A 23,703-nucleotide genomic window follows, 5' to 3' on the forward strand; every position below is an offset into this window, starting at 1 on the left:
AGCATGTATGGTTGGAATACCCTATTAGCCAAATGGATATTATATGATATAGGGATTACAATGGAAATATTAATTCGATTTATGTGATTATGTGGAGCGCGCCTCTCTAAGGTTGTGCAATACCCTATAATATTTTTTTTATAGTGTTAACTATGTAATACAACCTGAATTAACTCCTATGTACTATTGTTATGTGATTTTCATAAAATTTATCATTAATTTTCAACACTGTCTATACTGCTATGCCTTGGGAAATTAATCATGCAATCAGATCTCGCCTGTCTACATCCTTCACATGGAGGGAATGTAACCACCGTGGCAGGGTTTAAATGATTGGAATGAAGAGATGGCTATCAAGGGATGAGATTAACCTACACAACCCTAACCCCTTTTGATCCCTAATCATTCGTCAGTGTTCCCTTTTTGTTGTCGCCTTTTGTGTCTCGTGGCATTGTAGCATCGCTCCCTATCAATCCTCAACATCTCTCCTTTTGTTGACACACAAATGTAATGAAAGCATGCAAATTTTGCATGCCTCTACCATTTGTTCCTTTGACGCGTTTACAAGTAATTTCTTTTTTTCTCTGAATTGTTTTCCTACCCTCCCTCTATGGTATTTCTGTGAAAGCTTCCCACATATTTTATCATTGTTTTGATGTCCCTATGGAGTTGATGACAGTATGCTTGGGTTCCATCTTTATATATGAGGTCAATTCTAGATTCCCTTCCTTTAATGTTACCTCACAGTAGTCTCGATATAATAATTTATTGGTAGTTGTATTTTATGGGTTCATTTTTTTTCTTTGCACAGTTTTGTTCTCATATCCACTCGGAGTTGACTACGCTTGTGCTTCCCTCCTACTATACAAGAAGCATTGGAAACTGATCCCCTCAATTCAGTCGCCCCAATTCCTGGATGAGAATGCAAGGTACGTTTCTAAAATTTCGGGGTTTTTTTTAAATGTTTTTTTCTTTGCACAGTTTTGTTCTCATATCCACTTGGAGTTGACTACGCTTGTGCTTCCCTCCTACTATACAAGAAGCATTGGAAACTGATCCCCTCAATTCAGTCGCCCCAATTCCTGGATGAGAATGCAAGGTACGTTTCTAAAATTTCGGGGTTTTTTTTAAATGTGTCGCCACCCCCCCCCTCTCCTCTACCCCGCCCACTCCCCCCCTCTCCTCTACCCCGCCCACCCCCCTCCTCTCCTCTCAAGCCCCCCGCCCCATTTGGATGATAATGGTTATTTTGGGTTCTTTCGGTCACATTTACATTACTCACACAGGGGTTGTTTCTGTCTGTCGTTTGTTGGTAACAGTGTTAGTTTTGGTTTCTTTCCGGTTAATTTTTATATTGTAGCTCATACGTTGGACCCCTCTTCTCGGCCAAGTTACCCATTGGCACCTTATGTTGTTCCTTTGTTTTTTTTTCTACTTCCTCCTTAATTTCTGCTACTCTGAGTAGGCCATAAACATGTTTGGGGTTTCTAATTTATTTTATTCTGTTGTTACGTTTCTGAAATAGGTAGCAGCGGAGTCCAACCTAGCCACTTGGGTGACCTTGGATGAGGAGAGGAAGCAACAATAGGTAAGCTATAGTATTCTCAAATATTGTTGGTGGGGCAATACATGATTTTTATAAAGGGTTGAATCGTATTCTCTTGGGTAATATTCTTTCCTAAGATGGATTCAAGTCATGCTAGTCCTCTTTATCTATTGCAACCTTTGTTTCTCTTTTTGTTTCCTGTAATAGATTCTCAAGTTTATTCCACATGTCTAAGTATATCCCTTTTTGCTTGGTTACAAGTTGGAGTACACCAGCGGTTATTGGTACAGGTATGAAGTTCATTCATTCTCTGTTGATACGGTTACTCTGCTCGCTCAAATCCATAATGTAGAATACTTACACCTTTTTCCCTTCTCATGCAGGTATGAAGATACCTTTGGAGCATTATGTTTCCTAACGAAGTCATGAAAAACAGTCCTCACTTACCTTCACCATTTATTTCGTCTAGATTGGTTACTTCAAATCTCTGGAGCTCAATCCAATTTCGTGATCCTCTTCAAAATTTGTTATTCGTCAGTGTTATTGGGGCTCTTCCTATGATATGCCCGAGGGTCAATATGAGTAATAATTTTCTAAAATAGAGGCATACTTTCATTGTTGGTATATAATCATTAATTGCAGTTAGGTCTCCTTCCACTAACATTTTATTTTTTATGCACTTCAGTTATCTGAGTCCCCTCGCAACAGAGTCCACAGTTTTGGTGGTCGCAGCACAATAACACCCATGTACTATGTTATATATTTCTATTGTTTGGCACAATGGAGGAGAGATATCTGAAATTTCCTGTATTTGAATCTCTTGTGATTCATGTTTTGAACGTGATATATTTTGTGTGGAAAATGGGTTCGCTATAATGACCCTTATTAGGGTGACTTTGTTAGTTTTTTTTTTCTAATATAAATCTGTTTATATTCCCACCTCAAATTGTTTATCTCATAATCATTTTATTCTTTGTTGTCTAATACTGCTAAGACGATATGCTAGGCTTACTAATACGATATGCTAGGCTTACTATATTTTCTTTGGTGGTTGACGAATATAATTTCATTCGGTAGATTAATATTTCCACTAGTTCCGTTTGTGCAAGTGAAAGAAATAAACTCAATATGCTCTGGTTCATTATTTTCTCTTTCAATAACTTGATCTTATATTAATATAAAAGCATAACATTTGACTCATTCTCAACTTTAATATTTAGCAAAAGGTTGGGTTCTATGGCTATCAAATTGCCTGAGTACCACCCAACATGCTTATTTACTGTTTATTGGTTTTTCCGAACCTTATAGCTTCGGTTCCACTCATTCACAAAGAACTTGAAATTATGACAATGTCATAAGAGTCTGTACCCAAAAACATATGTCCCAATGCTCATGGTTATTTTATCTGTAGTTTCCCACAAACCTACTCCCCAAATTCCTCCTCGTTTGAAGTCGGCCCTTTTCTTCTCAGTCTCACATCATACATTTAATTGCTAAAAATTTTGTGTGTACAAAGGACATTGTACACGGTGTGTGTGTCTTAGATGATTATGTGAATAGTAGCACATGTGTTAATTTAATACTCTACAAATGAATTAAATCCTATAGACACATATTTTTTCGAAAACATGCATGTGCCATCATCTCTCACCTAGTGTCTAACTCCTTTACAATTTCAAGTAGATACTAGAATTTTATTCACTAGTACACTAAATTTTAAGATAACCATAATGAAACCAGTTTGACTATAATCTTAATCTTATAATGTAATTAATTCCATACCGATAGTATTCCTAGTTGTATCATCTAAGAATATTCATTTGCACCATAAATAATATAATAGACAATATTCTTGGCTTTATCGTTTGCACATATTGAATGTAACATAAAATTATATAATGGAAAATCTAATTGTGGGATTTTCATAAATACACTTGGGAATTTTGCACCTTTTTCCACCGAATCTTGAACAAAGATCTTCGAGTTCACCCCAAGTTGAGTTGTACTTTTCAGTGAATCAACAACCTCTATTGATCCCTTCAATAAGTATTTTATATCTTTCTTCCATGATCAATTTCTTTTCCTTTCGCAGCATACCGTTTTTGTGGTCCTCAATGTCCACCTGCCTAGAATTTTCCTTTAAAGCCCGTTTTTCTCTCCCATAACTCTTTATTCTTCTCCAGGATTAACATCTTCCCCAACTAAGTAATTTAATAGATTTTATCACAGAAAAGTTATCTCAATCTCCTTTACTAATGAGATTTTTGTTTTTCTTCCTTTAACAAAAATCTCCTATTCAATTGTCTCATTCCCAAATAATTTCAATCCAATTATTTATTTATTAAAAAAATATTTATTTACATAAACATTCCCATATACTTCAGGGCTTTTTTCCATTCCTATAAACCTAACTTAGTTTATAAAAAAAACAATATTACAACCACAAAAGAGTATTACAATAAATGAGTGTTCTCGATATTTATATACATTTAAGCAAAGAAGTGATTTCTCTAATCACCGACATTTTCAATTATCACTTGATGTATTATGATTCTTTCTCCTTCTCAAATCGATGAGTGTTTTTTATTTGCGATGATTCTTAATAAATAATTAATTTCTATTATAATTATGTTAATTTAATTTTTTAAGCTTTTTTTTCATACAGAAAAATCATCATAGATTTATATTAAGATAATATAAAGATTGCAGTACATTTTCATATGACAGTAGGAAACTGTTAGGCTATAAAAGAATATAGAACAGAATTGAAAGATCCCCAAGAGATCAGACCCAAAATCTCAAAAATATACACAAGTATTCAAAAGTTTGAGCGGCTATACATCATGGACAGATATAACCCAAAACTAAAATGCAAGTCATATGAAACAGATTGAAGAAAGACACAATCCCGTGATGCAGGAAGAGCTACATAAGCCAAAAATTGAAAGAAATCACATTCCCTTGATTCTATAATCCTGAATAAAAAAGGAAGATCCATCATGAAGAACTCTCAAAGACCAAGATCCCGGCTCCATCGCAAGGCCTTCCTTGGAGAGGAGGTCAGCCTGGACATTCCTGGAACGGGGGATATGCTGGATTGAAAACTGCTTGAAAGAGTTCCGAAAGTGCATAATTCTGCTTAGCCAGCCGAGAAGGTGAGGACTGCTAATGAGGCCATCCCCATTAACATGATCTATCAAAGATTTTGAGTCTCCATATATTGAAATATCTTGGATGTCAAGAAAGTCACAAAAAGCAAGAAGCCTTGATAGGGCCCTAGCCTCGGCCATACTGTTTGAGCCCTGCCCTCCATACCAAGATAGAAAATATTGTAAGCTGTCCTCCATGACGATATGAACACCGCAACCACAGATATTGTTTTTCTCGGCTCCATCAAAGAAAGCACCAGGCACCTGGAAAGGAAATTCATCCGACAAATTTTTAGAGACTTTATTTGTCTCAGCATTTTCCTGATGGAGCATGTCATGGCAAACCAGAATGCGATGCAGGGAGGACTTGAGAGGTCCCTTTGAGTCTTTGAAGATTTGAGCATTTCGGTTATGATGAACAAGGATCGCCAAGAAATATTTTGCTCGCTCCCCCATTTAAAGGCCACCTGTATCGAAGGAAAAATAACGTGAGGAAAATCATAAAACAGAGAAAGTTCATACCAGATGTGGAAAGACAAGGCACAATGGAAGAACATATGAAGGTTTGATTCCTCATCCGCTTGACACATAACACATCTTTGCCCTTTAAAAAAATTGTATGGTTATATATATATATATATATATATATATATATATATATCTATCTATCTATATATATATACATATATAACAGTTTTAACAAAAATATCAACTTATTTATTTTTGTTAGATTTTGAAATTAGTAATTGAGTTCACGTTTTTTTATTAAAAAATATCTTCAAAGATCATGCCTATCGATATTTATAGACTCGTCTATTTAATAGAAATTTTCATGGGGAAAAACAATATTATTATTTTAATAATACTCTTTATTCATCTAAATGATTGAGCAGAAAGAGAATTTCACTTTAGTGTATATCTATATATAGATATAAAAGAAAGAGAATTTCACTTTACTCTATATATATATAATTAATTTTTTTATAAATATATAATAAAAATAAAAATAAATAAAATAATAATTTTATATAATAGTGAGATAAATTGTTTTTTTTTTCTGAATAAGACTATGCTATTATATTACAAAAAAGGCAAAAATTACATCATCTTTGGTACAACAGAGCTGTGGCTCTGTGAATCCTGTCGAAAGACTGACAGTAAGCTCAGGACTGATCATTCCAAAAATACATAAGACCGACACTTTGAACCAGATCGACATTCATGAGACCAAAATTCATAAGACCGACATTGGACAAACATGTTTAGCCGAAACTGTAACACATAAGGACTGGAACTGTGGATAGCCGTCACTATAACAGAGAAGGACTGTATTACATAAAGACAAAGACCGGACGCACGTAGGATAGCGGTGAGAGCAGATATTGAAAAACAAAAATCCTTCTTCAGAGACCTAGTCATCCTCAGAGGTGTGCGGCGCATCCTCCGTTTTGCATCTGGGAGGCATGTGGATGTCTGGTTCTGTAGGAATGTTGTGCTGCACAGGAACACTTGGGCCTGCCCCCGGGTCTTGAATAGGGCGCAGCATATCGACAGCAGGAAATTGCATATCAATTGAAGGTGCCAACCCAGGATTCCGCGGGGGGCTGGCATGCATAGCATCATCTTCACCTCGAGGATTGCTGCAGTGCTCCACAGAAACTGAAATGAAGAAAGTAGAATTTGACAAAGTGCAAGGTATACGATATCTCACCATGGGATGCTCAGAGTGCCCACAGTCCATAATCTCTCTGCGTTCCGCTGCTCTGCTTCCACCAACTACCCTTCCTCTGGAACGCCGACGGTCGGAAGAAACCTCAATTGAGGATGAAGGGGAGGGCCTTGCCTCTGAGACGAAGCCCGCCCTCTGGCACTCCCACGCCGGCTAATCAAACGTTGGCGTTCTCGCTGCATCTCTAGACAGTGCGAATCGCAGGTATATCCCGCCTCGTCTTCCCTCAGAACCAGAGAATGGGGGCACTCGAATCTTATGCCAGTCTGCGGGATAGTGACGGAGAAGCCTAACCTCCCTGAATTGTCCCAATAGTTGGAATACCCTCTCGCATGAGCAAACACAGAGCCAGAATCCCTCAGAACTAGAGCATAAGCGACCACAAACTGCGGAGGAAAGGCGTGGTTGCCATGGCTTTGAAGCGCCATATTCCATTTATCAAGAAAGGCAGTAAATGCCGAAAGGACCCGACTGTAATTACCCATCGCCTCCAGACTTAAATGCCTCACGCAGTAAGCCCATGTGCGATGCGTCCTGATATACGTGGCTCGTCCGGGCGGACACCTGCCCTCATGACGAGCCCCTGACCTGTTAGACATTACAACCACCCGCATCCAAGAATAGTGAGATAAATTGTTATTGCAGATAGATTTTATTAATAAAATATTTTTTTTATGAAATGGATTTTTTTAAAATGTCTTCCATTTAATTTAAAAAAAAAAAACCATTTCACTTTAGTGTATATCTATATATATATAAAAGAAAGAGAATTTCACTTTACTCTATATATATATAATTAATTTTTTTATAAATATATCATTAAAATAAAAATAAATAAAATAATAATTTTATATAATAGTGAGATAAATTGTTATTGCAGATAGATTTTATTAATAAAATATTTTTTTGTTGAAATGTATTTTTTAAAAATGTCTTCAATTTAATTTAAAAAAAAAACCTATAATAACAATATATAATTTCTTCGTAAAATATGTGTTTCTTTAAATAAGTAATGACTAGCCAAATTATATTAGTAAATGTGGTTGATATAAAAAGAATATATTATTTTCCATCATTTATATGTCAATCAACTTATGCAGGTGATATACACATACTAAATCATTTTCCATTATTTATATGTCAGTCAACCTTTTTTTGTAACCATGGTGGGGCCCGTCATGTCACATATATCACCTTGATCAGGGCAGGGAATTGAATTCATGACTTCACATCATAGAGTATATTAACAGAGAATCAGAGAACCCGATCAGGTCTCTTCACAACCCTATGGACAGGTCAATCAACTTTTATAAATGAGGCCAATCAACATAATTTATTATTATTATTTATTAATATTAGTATTAATATTATTTTTATTAAAAACTTTAATATCATATTATTATTAATTAAGTATTACTCATATTTAGAACCTAATTTTAATCTCCAAATTAGTTAGATATGAGGTTTTATTTTTCATTGGAAAATTACTTTTACTTTTCCTACCATCATAATTGACAAAATACCAAATTTTTATATAATTAACAAGAAGATAAAATTCTAAAATTTGATAAATACACTGAAATAGTTCATAAAATGTATTACAAAGTTATTTGTATACTTTATCTGTAAATAATTATGAATACATTGTATGAATCACCAGATAAAATATATCATATCATCAAATTATATTTAAAAAAATGTGAAATGTTTAAAAAATATAAAAACTTCTCAGATTGAGTTTATTAATTCAGTAATCATAGTTCATCCGGTCTTGGATAGATAGTGATCTAGACACTCCTTGATGTGGAGTCCCTCGAGTGATATATTGGACATGATGAAGATGTAGACCTACTAAGTTTACAAAAAAAACAATTCACTAACCATAACAAAAAATTTAATAAACTAAATGGTATAAACTAATGTTTGTACACTCAATCGCAACTCCAAATGAAAGAGAGTTTAAGTGTCAAAGGAAGGATATTTGAAGTCCTCGGGTGATATATTGGACATGATGAAGATGTAGACCTATTAAACTTACAAAAAATCATTTCATTAATCATATGGAAAAATTTAATAAACTAAGTGGTATAAACTAATGTGTGTACACTCAATAGCAACTCCAAATGAAAGAGACCTTAAGCACCCAAGGAAGGTTTGATAAATACTTTTTTAATGATTATGGCTCCTCTTATCTTTCATTAATTAGTTTTTAATAAATTAAAGGTATGAACAGACTAAGGAAACTAAAAAGTCATTCACATACATTCTATACTATCATTTTTATCATTTTTTAGACTAAAAATATTCATCTTTACCATTCATAATTTAAAATTTAAAATTCCTCAAGCCCAATTCCAATATAGACTATATCTTCAACTTAAAAATAAATATACAACTGCCAAAATGAATAATACGTCATGATGAATCCCAATGACTTTTGAATGAGATAAATTTAACCAATAATTAAATGAAAAATATATAAATAAATTTAAAATAATAAACATATAAAATACTTTAATAAAATGTATTTTTTATAGAATAAATTAACAAAATTAATTTACATATCTATTTGTATTAAATGCAGGTTATAAAATAGTGTATAATTTTTTTTATATATTAGACATGATGATGAACTAGTCCCTCCCAAACTTACAATTTTTTTTTTGGAAAATTGGTAACTTCTAAACTTTAATTGTTACTATTATATTAAATATAATTATCATAAATGAATCAGTTACAACATCAAAAAGACTAGAACCACTTCACTAAAAAACCAATTCTTCACCCAAATACTCTCAGTAACTTATTTAACTTTAACTAATAAGTAAGTAATGAATATAATCCATTTTTCCTCCATTTTCTAGTATTTAAATGTTAAAATTTATTACAGGTCTATTAGAAAACAATTTATATAACTTAACTTTAACTAATAATTAAGTAATGAATATATTCCCTTTTCCCACCATTTCTAATATTTAAATGTTCAGATTTATTTCAGGTTTATTGGAAAACCTTTGACATAGTTATTTGATGGTATTCAATACGATATAAAGGCAAGGATGATACACGCTTTTAAACCGTAATGGATGGAAAACAACACCAAGCAAATAAATATACAAAATTGAATTAGTTACATTGACACAGTTGTGCCCCTCAACGTAGATTACCTTTTAATTTATTTTTATAATATAATTTTACATTAAAGCTCACTTTAATATTTAGGCCGATAGGCCTTCCTTTGAAAGGGACTTTCGTCGTCCCTTTGTTCCTCATGCTGACACGTGGCGTCGGAATAGAGCGGCACAACCGGGAGTTCTGCAATCTCGTGCTGACAGGCGTCCACACATTCAGCGGGAAATCCTGCAATTTCTGTTCATTGTTATGATATTGTTATGTTTGTTAATTCATGAACCTGACATCTGTCCCATTCAGTTCTGACATTTCGGTCTTCCTGTTACGCTGGTCTTACGCTTGCCAGGGTCGATCCCTGCACCTTTCAACCAGATCCCTGTACCTCTCCCCAACTCCGAAACACGCCTTTCATTTCTCCCTTGGCCGTTGGCGCTCTGCAACCTCGCTCTTCTGGTGAACTCGATAAGATTCCTGTAATAGGTGGACTGAACTGTTTGTTCTTATTGCAGTTTCCTGTGGGACGGATCCACCGTCTGTTAAAGTCTGGAGTATCTGCAAATGGAAGGGTGGGAGCAACTGCAGTTGTTTATTCTGCAGCCATTCTGGAGTATCTCACTGCAGAGGTTTTAGAACTTGCAGGAAATGCCAGAAAAGATCTCAAGGTTAAACGTATCACCCCAAGGCATTTGCAGCTCGCTGTTAGAGGAGACGAAGAACTTGATACTTTGATCAAAGGTACCATAGCAGGTGGAGGTGTCATCCCTCACATCCACAAGTCACTTATTAACAAATCCACAAAAAAAGATTAGTTCTTTGTGTGGGGATTAGTTCTTTGGTTCAAATTTCTTTGGAGATTTGATCAGTTAGGGTTTCTTCTTCTGTAGCGATAAAATTTACAAAGCTTTGCTATAATCCTTTTTAATATGTGCCGTGTTTTGCAGGTATTGAGCTCACCTTATCTCAAAGGCATTCCCTCTAGCCAGAAGGTAATTCAAATCTTTTTCCCGTCTTGCTTTCTGCAGTAGCTACAAATTTGGTCTTCTAATACTCGTTTTATGAAGCCTTCCTGTAGTTGGGAGTTCCATTTACAGAATAAAGCACAGGTAAGGGGAACCCTGGTATCTTTGTAGTACCCTGCTAACCTCTACAGAGGCCTTGTATCCGTCTTTAGACCTGCTTGGTAAAAGGTGCCTCCATAAAAAAAGTGTTCAACGTCTTTTGGATTGATGCAATAGCTACAATTTCAGTCTTTCAACACTGGTTTTATGAATCCTTCCTTAGATGGGAGTGCCATTTACAGAATAAAGCAAGTACGGGGAACCCTGGTATATAGGTAGTACCCTGCTGAAAGTGACATCTACGTTTTTGATCATTGAGGTTGCATCTTCTATTAAACTCTGTTCGAGTAGAAAGTTTATGGATCATTTTCTTTTTGAAGTTTCTTGTCTTGTATGTTGCAATAGGCATTTGTTTTTTATGATCAAAATTGCTGCATTATTCGGCCAAATATTTGACTATTTTTGAAAGTTATTTCAAAGGATTATTCCGTAATTGATGCTACCCCATTTTTTTTTCCCATATAGCTCATGGGATTTTCATTTCTCTTGCAGGGGAACTTCGATCTTGTTGGAAATAATTTTCCTGTATTCTTTGTTCGCGATGGTATGAAGTTTCCAGACATGGTTCATGCATTGAAACCAAATCCCAAAAGTCACATTCAAGAAGACTGGAGGATTCGAGATTTCTTCTCTCACCACCCAGAGAGTTTGCATATGTTCACCTTTCTCTTTGATGATCTTGGAATCCCTTTAAACTACAGGCATATGGATGGGTCTGGTGTCCACACCTTTACCCTTGTTAATAAGGCTGGGAGGCAAACCTATGTGAAGTTTCATTGGAGGCCTACTTGTGGAGTTAAGTGTCTATTGGATGATGAAGCAGTTGTAGTAGGTGGGACAAACCACAGTCATGCAACCAAGGATCTCTATGATTCTATAGCAGCAGGCAACTATCCTGAATGGAAACTTTTTATCCAGACAATGGATCCTCGGGATGAGGATAAATATGACTTTGATCCTTTAGATGTTACGAAAACTTGGCCCGAGGATATCTTTCCTCTTCAAACTGTAGGACGCATGGTCTTGAACAAGAATATTGACAATTTCTTTGCTGAAAACGAGCAGCTTGCATTTGCTCCTGCTCTTGTTGTTCCTGGTGTCTATTACACTGAAGATAAGCTACTCCAAACAAGGATATTCTCATACTCAGATACACAAAGGCATCGACTTGGACCCAACTATTTGATGCTGCCAGCCAATGCACCCAAGTGTGCACATCACAATAATCATCATGAGGGATTCATGAACTTCATGCACAGGGATGAAGAGGTTGGTAAATAATTTTAATCTTTTTCTTTTTCAATACCTCTCGTATTACTTGGACATCGAGTCAATGTTCATGGAGAGATTTGATTTTTACAAAACAATTGCTGGAATTACAGGTCAACTACTTTCCATCAAGGTTCGATCCAGTTCGTCATGCTGAGAGATTTCCCATTCCTTCCCATACCCATACTGGCAAGCGGGAGAAGGTAAGATCTCACCACTTCTCCAGAATTTGGTGATAGATCTGTGATTTTTACAATATTATGATACAATGACAGTTCGTTATTGTAGTATGTATGTGGCGTAGTGGCGTTTTTCTTGATAATTTTTATTTTTGAAAAAGATGTTTGTACTATTTTAGTTTGAAACTCAAAATACTCTGTTTTTGGAGACTATTAATTGCATGCTTTTTGTTTTATTCGATAGTTTTTCTCTTTGTGATTATGATGACAATGACTTAGATTATTGCTGCTTTTTCTTGGATTTGGATATATTGTCACAGTTGATGATCTAACGTTTTTCAGTTTATCATAAATTTATTTCTGTTTGTTGGTTCAGTCCACTTTGTGTCTTGGCTATTCGATGCATCTTCCCTTAATTTATAAGTTGATTTCATTTAAGTGTTAGGAAGGGCTTTGCCTTGTCATCAGTCAAATTCATCGTTTACAAATTGGGGAAGTAAATATTGCCAAAAGAGAAATGTGCAAGTCTAAGAAATATTGGATATTTTTTGGTATTTGCAGTGCGTGATAGAGAAGGAGAATAATTTCAAACAACCTGGAGAGTGATATCGTTCATTTGCACCAGAACGGTAGGTTGGCTTGATTTCTAGTAGTCAATTCATTGTTTCTGTTATATGGATAGAAATTACAGTGATGATTTTAAATTGCAGGCAAGAGCGTTTTGTGAAGCGATGGGTGGCAGCTTTGTCAGATCCTAGGGTCACCCATGAAATTTGCAGTATTTGGATATCTTACTGGTCACATGTTTGCCATTCAGAGTCTCTATATTTTGTTTGAGCTACTATGATTGTGATCCTTTTTATACATCCGTTGGAATAACCTATTATTGATATTAATTATTAATCACATGGATTGGTGCAGTGTGACAAATCATTGGGTCAGAAGATAGCAGCTCGCCTTAACATGAAAGCAAATATGTAAGAAGTTCGAACTGCAGCATGCAATGTGGGATACGACATTTTATAATAGGATGCTGCTGCTTGTTAATCTTTCTACATATATGAAGGGCAGGAGAAAGAGGAATTCTCTCTGTGAAGATAAAACTGCTTTTACTGTAGTACATAGTGCTAGTGGTTCATGAAATTGAAATTACAGCTGATGATTTATCAGTGATTGGACATTTGTTAGGTCCAGGGGATAGATACCTACTTATGAACTTTGACAAGTCTATTGTCATGATGTATTGGTATCATATATGGTCAAATTGAATAAATTCTGTTGAGAAATGTTTATGAAAGAATATCGGTTGTCAACCTCGATAATAGGTAAAGAAATAACCTTGGATCATAGCTCCGGCAAAAAGATATTCTTTGACCAGAGCTCTTGCGAAACTACAAGTGATATTGTTGTAGACGTACCTTTTATTGTCATTTGGTTTTATGCCTTATCTCGAGTGTACCTTTTATTGTTTTTATGCCTTATCTCGATTCTCAAAGGTACTGTAGTCGAAACGAACGGGTGGGTGAGCGTTAGGGAAGTCGAGCGTCAAAATAAAGACTGATAATATTACCTATTGCTGGAGGAAACATTATCGGCCTCGTTTGTCTTGTTCTTCCCTCTACATGGTGCAGATACAGTGATAGTCAACCTTACTGACACCTATTTTTCTCTATTTATTTTTCCCTTGGCATAGTGACAGTTAGGTTCCTTTCTTTAAGTGATTTTTCCTCATTTTCATTTTTCCCATTGCACGGTGACATTTTGGGGAAGTTTCTACCCTAAGTCAATTGTGTTTGATTGCAAGGTAGTTGAGGAGTGTAATTGTGTTTGATTGCAAGGTAGTTGAGGAGTGTGTGATATACCTGGGCAAGAAAAGATAATGTCAACAAAATTCTAAAACAAAAGAAAACAATGGTCCACACCACGAGAGATTAATTTTGAAAGCCCTTGATTGGAAAAAAAATAACAATTTCAAAGCTATTGATTGAAAAATAGCAGTTTTCAAAGCCAGATAAAATTTTTAAGTATCCCGTAGCAATCTTAATCTATCGAGACTGGTATTAGATTACAATCCTAATTCCATACTCTGGATTGGATTATAGAAAGAGGCACACAAATGGACTAAAAACATAGAACAAAATCCCCAGGACAGGGAGTTGCCGCCTCCTAACCAACATTTTTTCAGTATCACAAAGGCTTCATGTGATACTTCTCATGAACAGATTTATGTTTTAATATTTATGCCCCAAGAGGCTTCCATTGACAGGTGGTCTGCTTCTCCTATACTGATACTTGCAGTTGTGTGAATTTGTTATTTTATATCAAACATCCAACTTCCACTATAGTATCGGTTCACTGTGCATGATTTGTGTTATTTTCATGGCCTTCTCATGGGGTTGGAATAACAATCAGTTGATCTTCATGAATTCATTTCTGTTTTCTCATAATGATAAAACTGGAGTTAAACTCTCATTTGTTTGCGGTGTTTTATGAATATGAACAATCTCTTTACAAATCATTAGACTTCCTCTAAAGCTTGGGTTAAACTCTTTAGTTCATTTGCCTGCATTGTTTCATGAATATGAACAATTTCTCTTTACAAATCCTAAAAATTCCTGTTGAAATGGATCCTCTTTTCGTACGTCTGTCCAGATTGAGCTCTGACACGACGTCTTCTGCATTTTGATGGGGGTTGGGAGGATAACCAATGCTTTTTCTCTGTTAACTTGTCAAACTAGAACTTTGGGTTGTATGGTTTCACTTGCACCATCAACATATTTCTTTCATGCCATTCTTCTTGACTGGAAAGATTCAATGATGCGTTTTTATGGCAGTTGATCATGAAACTATATTGTTGCATCTTTAGAACATGGAAAGCTTTAGTGATGTCTTGATGTCTTTTCATGGCAACTGATCATGAAAGGACATTGTTGGAACATTTGTTTCTAGTCGATATTACTATGAAGTAAGAACATACATTGGTCCACTTAATTGCCAATCCTCAACTTTATCTGGTGAGGAAATAGTGAGATGGATGTGTACTAAATGAGATTCGTATCTTAATGCGTATTTTCAGTTTGCTATGATCTACCAGCTGCTGAATCTTCGAGAGAATCCAAACGTCATTTAGTGTCATTTCTGCCGAAGGAGCCACAAGAAGATAAAGGGCTCAATATTTGTAGGGTATGTGTCCGTTTCCCTGATGGCCAGAGAGTGCAGAGGACGTTTCTGCACACCGATCCAATGCATTTACTTTGGTCTTTCTGTTGCTCTCAAATTCAAGAAGCAATTATTTTGGTCTTTCTGTTGCTCTCAAGTTCAAGAAGCTGCAGAGGGCCGACTGTTTAGATTGGTATATATAGTTCCTGGTTCATCTCAAACATTAAATTATTATCAAAAGAGCCTAAGCTTCGGAGATGCTGGATTTTCCAATTTGCTCATATCCATGATCTGGGAATGAGATGTGATTAATGCATCTGTAAGTAAATTGGGAAGATTTCAGCTTTCAATCAATAAGCATTTATCAGTGTTAATTGCTTTGTTCAGATAACAAGTATTTAGCAGGGTTGATTGCTTTCTTCAGTTTTGTTACAAGTTCTGATTCCTTATCTTTATTGAGAAAGAGAAAATTGAAATGTAAATTTCTGGATAAGTTTTGATTCCTCATCTTTATTGAGAAAAAGAAAACTGAAATGTAAATTTCTGCGTGATGAATCTACTTTGATTGAGTATAACCCCCTTTATATAAACGGTTATAGTTATTGAATTAGTTAAATATCTTGAACACAATAGATTGAAGTAATCTTTTACCTTATTGAGGTAATCTTTTACCTATGTGAACTGATTTGTATTCTTCAAATGTATTTATGTTTATTGAGATGCTATTTCTGGCGGCAAGCGGACTGGCTTGCCTTGATGTGCTTAATTTTGAATGATTGATTGGATTTTATTATATAAATAATTGAGAGAATGATTGATTGGATTTTATTATATAAATAATTGAGAGAAACGAAGAATAATAATTTGTATAATTTTGATTAAGGATTTATTTTATTTTGGGCAATTTATTGAGGTTTAATTTGGATGATTGAATTATTATAATATTTTTTTATTTTGAACCAAAATTGATTTCTTTCAATTTAACATTTCTATCGACCTCTCTTTGCACCTTCCTTTTGGGGCAATTGCTAGTTATACAATAATATAAAGTTTTCGTCAACCTAATTTTATAAGCTGCCAACACAATTATCCAATTTCCACTAATTTTTCTCGAACTCTTAAATGGATCTCCATTACAAACGTAGCAACACATAATAATCGCTGCCAACGTCATAGCCACATTGCAATTTTTAAGGACATCAAAGAATTAATTGTTGTTAGAAACGCGACACTAAGCTCTGCTCATATTTCTATTTTTACCAATAATGATCCAGTTAGACATCACATTTATGTAGTTTAGTGGCCCACGACTTTACCATTCTCTATATATGTAAGGCGGTCTTTCTACATATTCACAGACTCTCCATTTTGTGGAAAGGGAAAGTATTTATGAAAATCAATAACGTTAACGAAAATAGAAATGATATGAGTCCAACGATTGATATCTCAAAAAATTCCGGTCATATCAGATGAGAGATGATTAGAGATTTCTGTGTTAGATATGTGGTAAAGACCGTCAGCCTGTTAAATCGGGAATCACATTTACTGACTGTAATGTTAGAAAATTTTAACAAGGGCAGAGGAGAGGGACTCTAGTTCCGAAATCGGTTGTGGTAAGGAAAATGGATAGAGGCTTAAATAAAACACACACGAAAAAATATAGTAAAATAATGTGGTTGTCGTAAATTTACTTATGAATGTTTAAGACCACATTGCAACATAACATACTTTTGATTATATTTCAAAACATAGGTAAATAGGAGGTTGTTGCAGAGTAAAGCACTAACTATTGTTTTTACGGCCACCAATATTTTCTCCACTATTTCCTCCTCACTATCTCACAGACTTACACACTTGACACCTCTCAACTTGCTCAACTTTGCAAATGAATTTTACTTTCATATTTAACCATCTTTATTTTCTCCACGATTTTCTCCTCCCTATCTCACAGACTTACACACTTGACACCTCTCAACTTGCTCAACTCTGCAAATGAATTTTATTTTTCATATTTAACCAAACATACAACTTTGAGTCATTAATTTATGTCAGGGCGAATATTTAAGACACGCCGATTACACAAAATGAGGGATTTTCTGAACTTGCAGAGGTTGCGGACTGCAACTGAGAGTTACGTAGTAAATTTTTCACCCATACATATTTACCAAGCCTCATTAACTTCTTTAACTCTCTGATGTGTTGCAGAATTGTAATCGTTGTATTACTTCTCAGAATTTCAGTCCTTCTGCCTAGAAACAAAATCGCAACCTGCAAAAGTTGATCTGACAAGTATGGTTGTTGTATTAGTGTTTAACATGGTGGTTGGGATTAATTTTCCAACACTCCACCTTAATCACAACTATTGCCATTGACAATTCCCAAACAGTCTCTGAGATAAATAAAAATTTCAGGTCCCAATGGATTTGTCAAAATATCAGAAAATTGTTCCTGTGACCTGTAATTCTCCAACACAATTTCACCATTGTTAATCACTCTATAATAAGCTAATATTTAGCATAAATGTTCTTGGTCCTCTTATGAAAGATAGAATTCTTTGACAATGCAATTGCATAAATGTTGTTGCAGAAAATAGTTGTCGTTTTGTCTTGGTCATGGCGAAGATCCCTCAACATCCTTCTCATCCAAACGGCTTGACACGTTGCTACTGTTGCAGTGACATATTCAGGTTCTATTGTTGACAGTGACACTATTGGCTGCTTCTTGTAGGACCATGAAATAGATCTAGAACCCAAATGAGAAACATATATTGACGTGCTCTTTCTGTCATCGACACTTCCTGCCCAATCACTGTCAGTGTAACCAACCAGCCTCAAATCATTTATTGCGGCGTACAAAATACCATACTATTTTGTCCCATTCACATACCTTAGAATCCTTTTAGCTGCTTGCAAATGTGTTTCCTTGGGTGTCTCCATGAACCTCAACACCAAACTCACTACATACATTTTATCCGACCTAGTGGCAGTGAAATACATCAAGTTGTCTATCATGTTTTTGTATAATGTTGGATTGACATTGCTACTGCAATCTTCTTTTATCAAATTCAACCCCATGACAATTGGAGTTGGTGCAGGCTTGTTGTTCTGCATATTAAATCTCTCCAAAATGGCTGCTACATGCTTTGCTTGAGAAATAAAAATTCCATTTTCTACTTTCTTCACTTCTATGCCCAAAAAATATTTTAACAACCCCAAGTCATTCATTTCAAATTCACTTTTCATGACTTCCTTGAAATCAATGATGATGAAATCATCACTGCCTGTAAAAATCAAATCATCTACGTATAAGAAAACAATAAGAATCTTACTATCACTCTCTTTGATGTAGAGAGTAGGCTCACCGTCACATTTGTCGAAGCCATTGTCCAATAGGTAAGCATCTATCCTGCTATACCATGCACATGGTACTTGCTTCAACCCATAAAGAGCTTTCCTCAACTGATACACTTTGACTTATTTGCCTTCAACCTCATAACCAAGTGGTTGCGCAACATAGACTTCTTCCTTCAGCACTCCATTCAAGAACATTTATTTTACTTCCATTTGATACACTTTCCAGTTATGTTGCGCGGCAATCACCACAACTGTAGCACTTTCTCCATTCTCGCGACTGGCGCAAACGTCTCTACATAATCTCTTCTATGCTGATGCTTGTATCCTTTAACAACTGGCCTTTCTTTATGCCTTTCAATCTTACTGTCAACATTGCTCTTGGTCTTATAGACCCACTTCACTTCAATGCCTTCTTTTCCTTGTAGAAGGTTCAGTAACTCCCATGTGTCATCTTTTCTATTGCTTCCATTTCTTCCTCCATTACTGTAGCCCATTTTTTTCCTCTGAATGCTTCCTCAAAATGGATTGGGTCATCTACATGATAAAACAATGCAAATAAGGAATTCAGAACAACGTTATTATCAACTTCATCCCGCTCATAAATTTCATTTAAATTTCTGAATTTTGGTCTTCTTATGATTGCGAAAGATGGGTTTGACATGTGACTTGGTGTTGTGCTTTGCGGCATGCTTGGAGAAGCACTTGTTTGACTGCATGCTGTTTTCATATTATTTGTTGATGGTGTTACTTGCTACCCTCTTTGTTGCACTTGAATAGGAGTAGAGGGATTCAGTGTTGAGGAATTATTTGTTGCTGTCAATTCTTCTTTGTCGTTATGTGGTATATATGCTTTGACATTAGCTTTCTTCTCTAAACTTCCATCACATGCTTCTTCTTCTATGAACTACACATCTCTGTTGATTATGGCCTTCTTTGTTGATGGATTGTAGAGCTTGTATGCCTTGGATTCATCAGTGTATCCAAGAAATATGCATTTCTCTCCCTTATTGTCCAACTTGTTCCTCAACTCATCTAAGACATGTGCATATGCCACAGATCCAAAGACTCTCATGTGAGTGAAACTATGCTTTCTTCCAGTCCATGCCTATACAGGAACCACGTTCTTGATTTTTTTGGTTGGACACCTATTAATGATATATGTTGCACAAGAGATGGCTTCAGCCCATTAATCATTTAGCAAATTCTTTTCCTTCAACATATTCCTTGACATTTCCATAATGGTATTATTCTTCCTTTCTGCGACACCATTTTGCGTAGGTGTATACCTTGTTGTAAATTGCTTGTGAATTCCATGCTCCATGCAAATATAAGGAAATCCTTTGAAATGTATTCACCACCTTTGTCAGTCCTAAGGACTCTGATGTAATGTCCACTTTGCTTCTCAACAAGAGCCTTGTATTTGCGAAAGCGCTCAAACACTTCACGTTTATGTTATAGGAGATAGACCCATGTCTTCCTTGTGTAGTTATATATGAAGGTCAATAATTAGTGGTTGCCACCAATTGATGGTGTCTGCATTGGTCCACATAAATCTGAGTGGAAAATCTCCAAAGGTCCCTTTACCCTTACTGGATTACTTGCTGGAAATGTCTCTCTATGTTGCTTGCCCAAGATACATCCTTCACATAGGTTGTCCAGTTTTTCTATGAGTGGTAACCCCTTCACCATGCCTTTTTTATTTAGAAAATTCAAACCTCCAAAGTTGAGATGACCAAATCTCAAATGCCATAACCAATTTTTATCTTTGACCTCTACTTGATAGTTCACTTAAGTGACAACTGCCTCTTTTCTTCCATCCTATTGTGAGTTCATTGATAGTTGTGTTTGTGCACCTTCTTCCTTCGAATACGATCTTATATTTAAGGGAAACATTCTATTGTTTGTCATCTGAACCTTTGGAATAAACTGTCTTCTTGGAGGCCTATCGAAAATTGTGCACTCATCATTTTTGAAAAAGACATTGTAGGCTTTTTGCATGAGCTTTCCAATGCTTATGAGGTTATGCTTCAAACCAGGGACAAAGTTAACATTGGAGATGTACTTTTTCTCCCCTTTCTTTGTTAGGATATTAACTCTTCATTTTCCCATGACAAAGACTTTTCTATCATTCCATATTGCCACTTCAAATTTCACACTTTCATCTAGATTGGAAGACATTTCTATGTTCCATAACATATGGTTGCTACACCCTAAATCTAGATACCATATATCACTTTGTTTTTCTTGTGCTACATTACAAGCTAAAAACATGCTATCATGGTTCTGATTTTATTTTGTGAAATTTACACTTGATTTGTTACTAATGTCATATTGCTTCTTTCTACATTCATTTTTATAATGACTATACTTCTTACAGTAATGACATTGAACTTGAGATTTATCATACCTCTTACCTTGTGCTTGATTTTGGCTTGGGCCTAACTTGGATTTTCATTGCTTCCCCTTCCACTTGATCTTGAAGGGCTATTTCTTCTGCCACTATGTGGGCTTCTTCCTCTTCCTCTAGCATATCATCTTCCTCTGCCTCTACCTTGACCATATGAAACTTGTGTCTTGAGGCATGCTCCAATAAGGAGCTTCTTGCTCTACTTATTCCATGTTCATGAAAAAACAATGATGCATGAAGCTCATCCACCGAGAACTGTGAGAGATCCTGTCTCTTCTATGGCCACAACAATGGCATCAAACCTTGTTGGGATATTTCTGAAAACTTTCTCAACTATACTCCTTTCCTCAAGTGTCTCACCATGAGACCTGATTTGAGTAATGAGTCCAATTACATGTGTGAAAAATGAGTCTACATTCTCATACTTTTTCATATAAAGTGTCTCAAAATATCTTCTTAACATTTGTAGCTCTGTTGTCTTCACTTTTTCCATTCCTCGATAGGTTGTCTGGAGGGCATCCCATGTTTGGTTGAACTTCGTTGCTACTGCAACCCTTGGGAAAATACTTTCATGAACTACTTGGAAAATGTAGAAGAGGGATTTTGCATCCTTCTTCCTGTTGTCCCTCAAAGAATATCTTTCTGCTTAAGATAAGGCATTATATGCTACTGCATTTGTTCTCCACCAAATCCCAAATGTCTTGAAAAGAAAACAGAGCCTTCATTGTAATAACCCAATAATCATAATTTTTTCCATTAAAGTGAAGTATTTGAGGATTAGTCAAGCTTGTGCTTGATGTTTCCATTTCGGAGTGTAAAAAAACCTACCTACTGGTAAATACACTTCAAAAATCTTCCCTCAAAACAATTTTTGATTGCTAGTAAAAAACACTTGTTTTTACACCCTCAAAACAATTTTTGATTGCAAGTGAAAAACAATTGTTTTTACACTAACAAAGTTTAACCATGATTCCATCTTAAGAAAAATTTCAGGAGGAGAGGATTCTAGCTCAAAAATCGGTTGCGGCAAGGCAAATCTTCTGTTGGCAAGGAAATCGCAACTGGATAGAGGCTTAAATAAAACACAGAAAATAACTCACGCCAAAACAGAGTATAACAATGTGGTTGCGGTAAATCTACTCATGAAGGTTTAAGACCACATTGCAACATAACATATGTTTGATTATATTTCAAAACATAGGAAAATACATTCACATGATAAATTGGAGGGTGCTGCTCCAAGTAAAACAAAAACTTACTGCCATTTAGGCTTCATGGGGTTGCGGAGTAACACACAGTAAAATACAGTTATTGTCACTCATCCACCAATATTTTCTCCATGATTTTCTCTTCACTACCTCACAGACATACACACACTCGACACCTCTCAACTTTCTCAACTCTACAAATGAATTTTACTTTCATATTTAATCAAACATAGAATTTTTACTCATTAATTTATGTCCGAGCAAATATTAAGGATTTTCTGAACTTGTAAAAGTTTCTGAATCGTAAATATTTCACTCATACATATTTACCAATCCTCATTAAGTGCTTTAACTCTCTGATGTGTTGTGGAATGGTCAACGGTGTACCACTGCTCAAAACTGTTAGACACCTAATCCTAAATGGGTTAGTGTGGAAGCCGAATGGACAAAAGAAGTCCAAGAGACCTTGGGATGTGAAACCCAACGGTCAGATATTGTACTATAAATGTAAATCATTTGTTAATAAAAATTGTACTGCATGTTTTATCTTTCATATTCTCTCTTGCTGTCCATGTGTGTTTAACATGGTATCAGAGCTATGATGTGTGGCCTGTGTAGTTTTCTTCCTCACAGTTTATGCCTTAGGTAGAAAAAAAAAATAAAAAATAAAAAATGCCATGTTATTATTTCCTGCGCAGCTGGTCTGAGTCGCCCTGAATAGCGCTGGCCTGGTCTTCATTACCTGTAACGTTCTATGCATACCTGACGCTCCTGAGCACTTTGCCTTCCTGCGGCTTCCTGCTTGTCAGAACTATCATTCCTTAGCCTCGTATGCAATGATTTTTCCCTGAGATATTATGCCCTGACATGACATTCTACTGCGCCAATTGTGTTAGGTAGAAAGGAATCGAATGCTTATCTTTTGATATCTATTGTTAATATTTGCTAGTTATGCGTTAGGTTTTCTACCCTGCAATTCCCTACCAACTCTGTCAATCCTGACATTTCCTCAGCGTTGTCGATTCTCTTTCGCCATGAATAAGCGCTGGTCTCTGTCCCATGCAATTTGTAAATAAATTCAAACAAAGAAAAAGGAAACGGTCCCTGCTCGGATTAGAGGTCAGTTTGTGAGGCAAACTAATGATATCGAAGCAGCTGGTGCTAATGGGGTTGTTTATGGTGTCGATTCCTCTGAAGATGAGGATGATGGGTATGTACATGGTTCTATCATGCCTGTTCAAATGCTACTTGTAATTCTGTTGTACGTTTAAGCGACAATTATTCATTTGTTATTGATTTCCTCGGAAAGAATCAAGAAGTTCCTCATTGTACAACAAAGCATATGGAACGTCCTGGTTGTTATCTTCGCGTCGGTCATTGTTGAGAACGTGTTGAAAGAATGAGTTGAAACTCCTGCATGGTGATGTATGAGGTTTTTGTTTGAAGACTGTGAC

The 23,703-nt window shown here is 35.6% G+C and overlaps 1 protein-coding gene across 1 annotated transcript; it reads left to right on the plus strand.

Moving 5' to 3' along the window:
• The first annotated feature begins 11,127 nt into the window (after positions 1-11,127).
• Positions 11,128-13,422, plus strand: LOC149155294 (catalase isozyme 1-like). Its single transcript, XM_089445261.1, has 5 exons — positions 11,128-11,943; positions 12,057-12,146; positions 12,684-12,751; positions 12,833-12,926; positions 13,044-13,422. The coding sequence occupies exons 1-3, from the start codon at positions 11,143-11,145 to the stop codon at positions 12,726-12,728; spliced, it is 936 nt and encodes a 311-aa protein (XP_089301387.1). The 5' UTR covers positions 11,128-11,142; the 3' UTR covers positions 12,729-12,751; positions 12,833-12,926; positions 13,044-13,422.
• Positions 13,423-23,703: the final 10,281 nt, after the last annotated feature.

The sequence above is a fragment of the Pinus tabuliformis genome, chromosome 9, assembly GCF_031772625.1.
Source record: "Pinus tabuliformis cultivar Carrire ecotype Pingquan chromosome 9, CPIR1, whole genome shotgun sequence".
NCBI classification, from domain to species: domain Eukaryota; kingdom Viridiplantae; phylum Streptophyta; class Pinopsida; order Pinales; family Pinaceae; genus Pinus; species Pinus tabuliformis.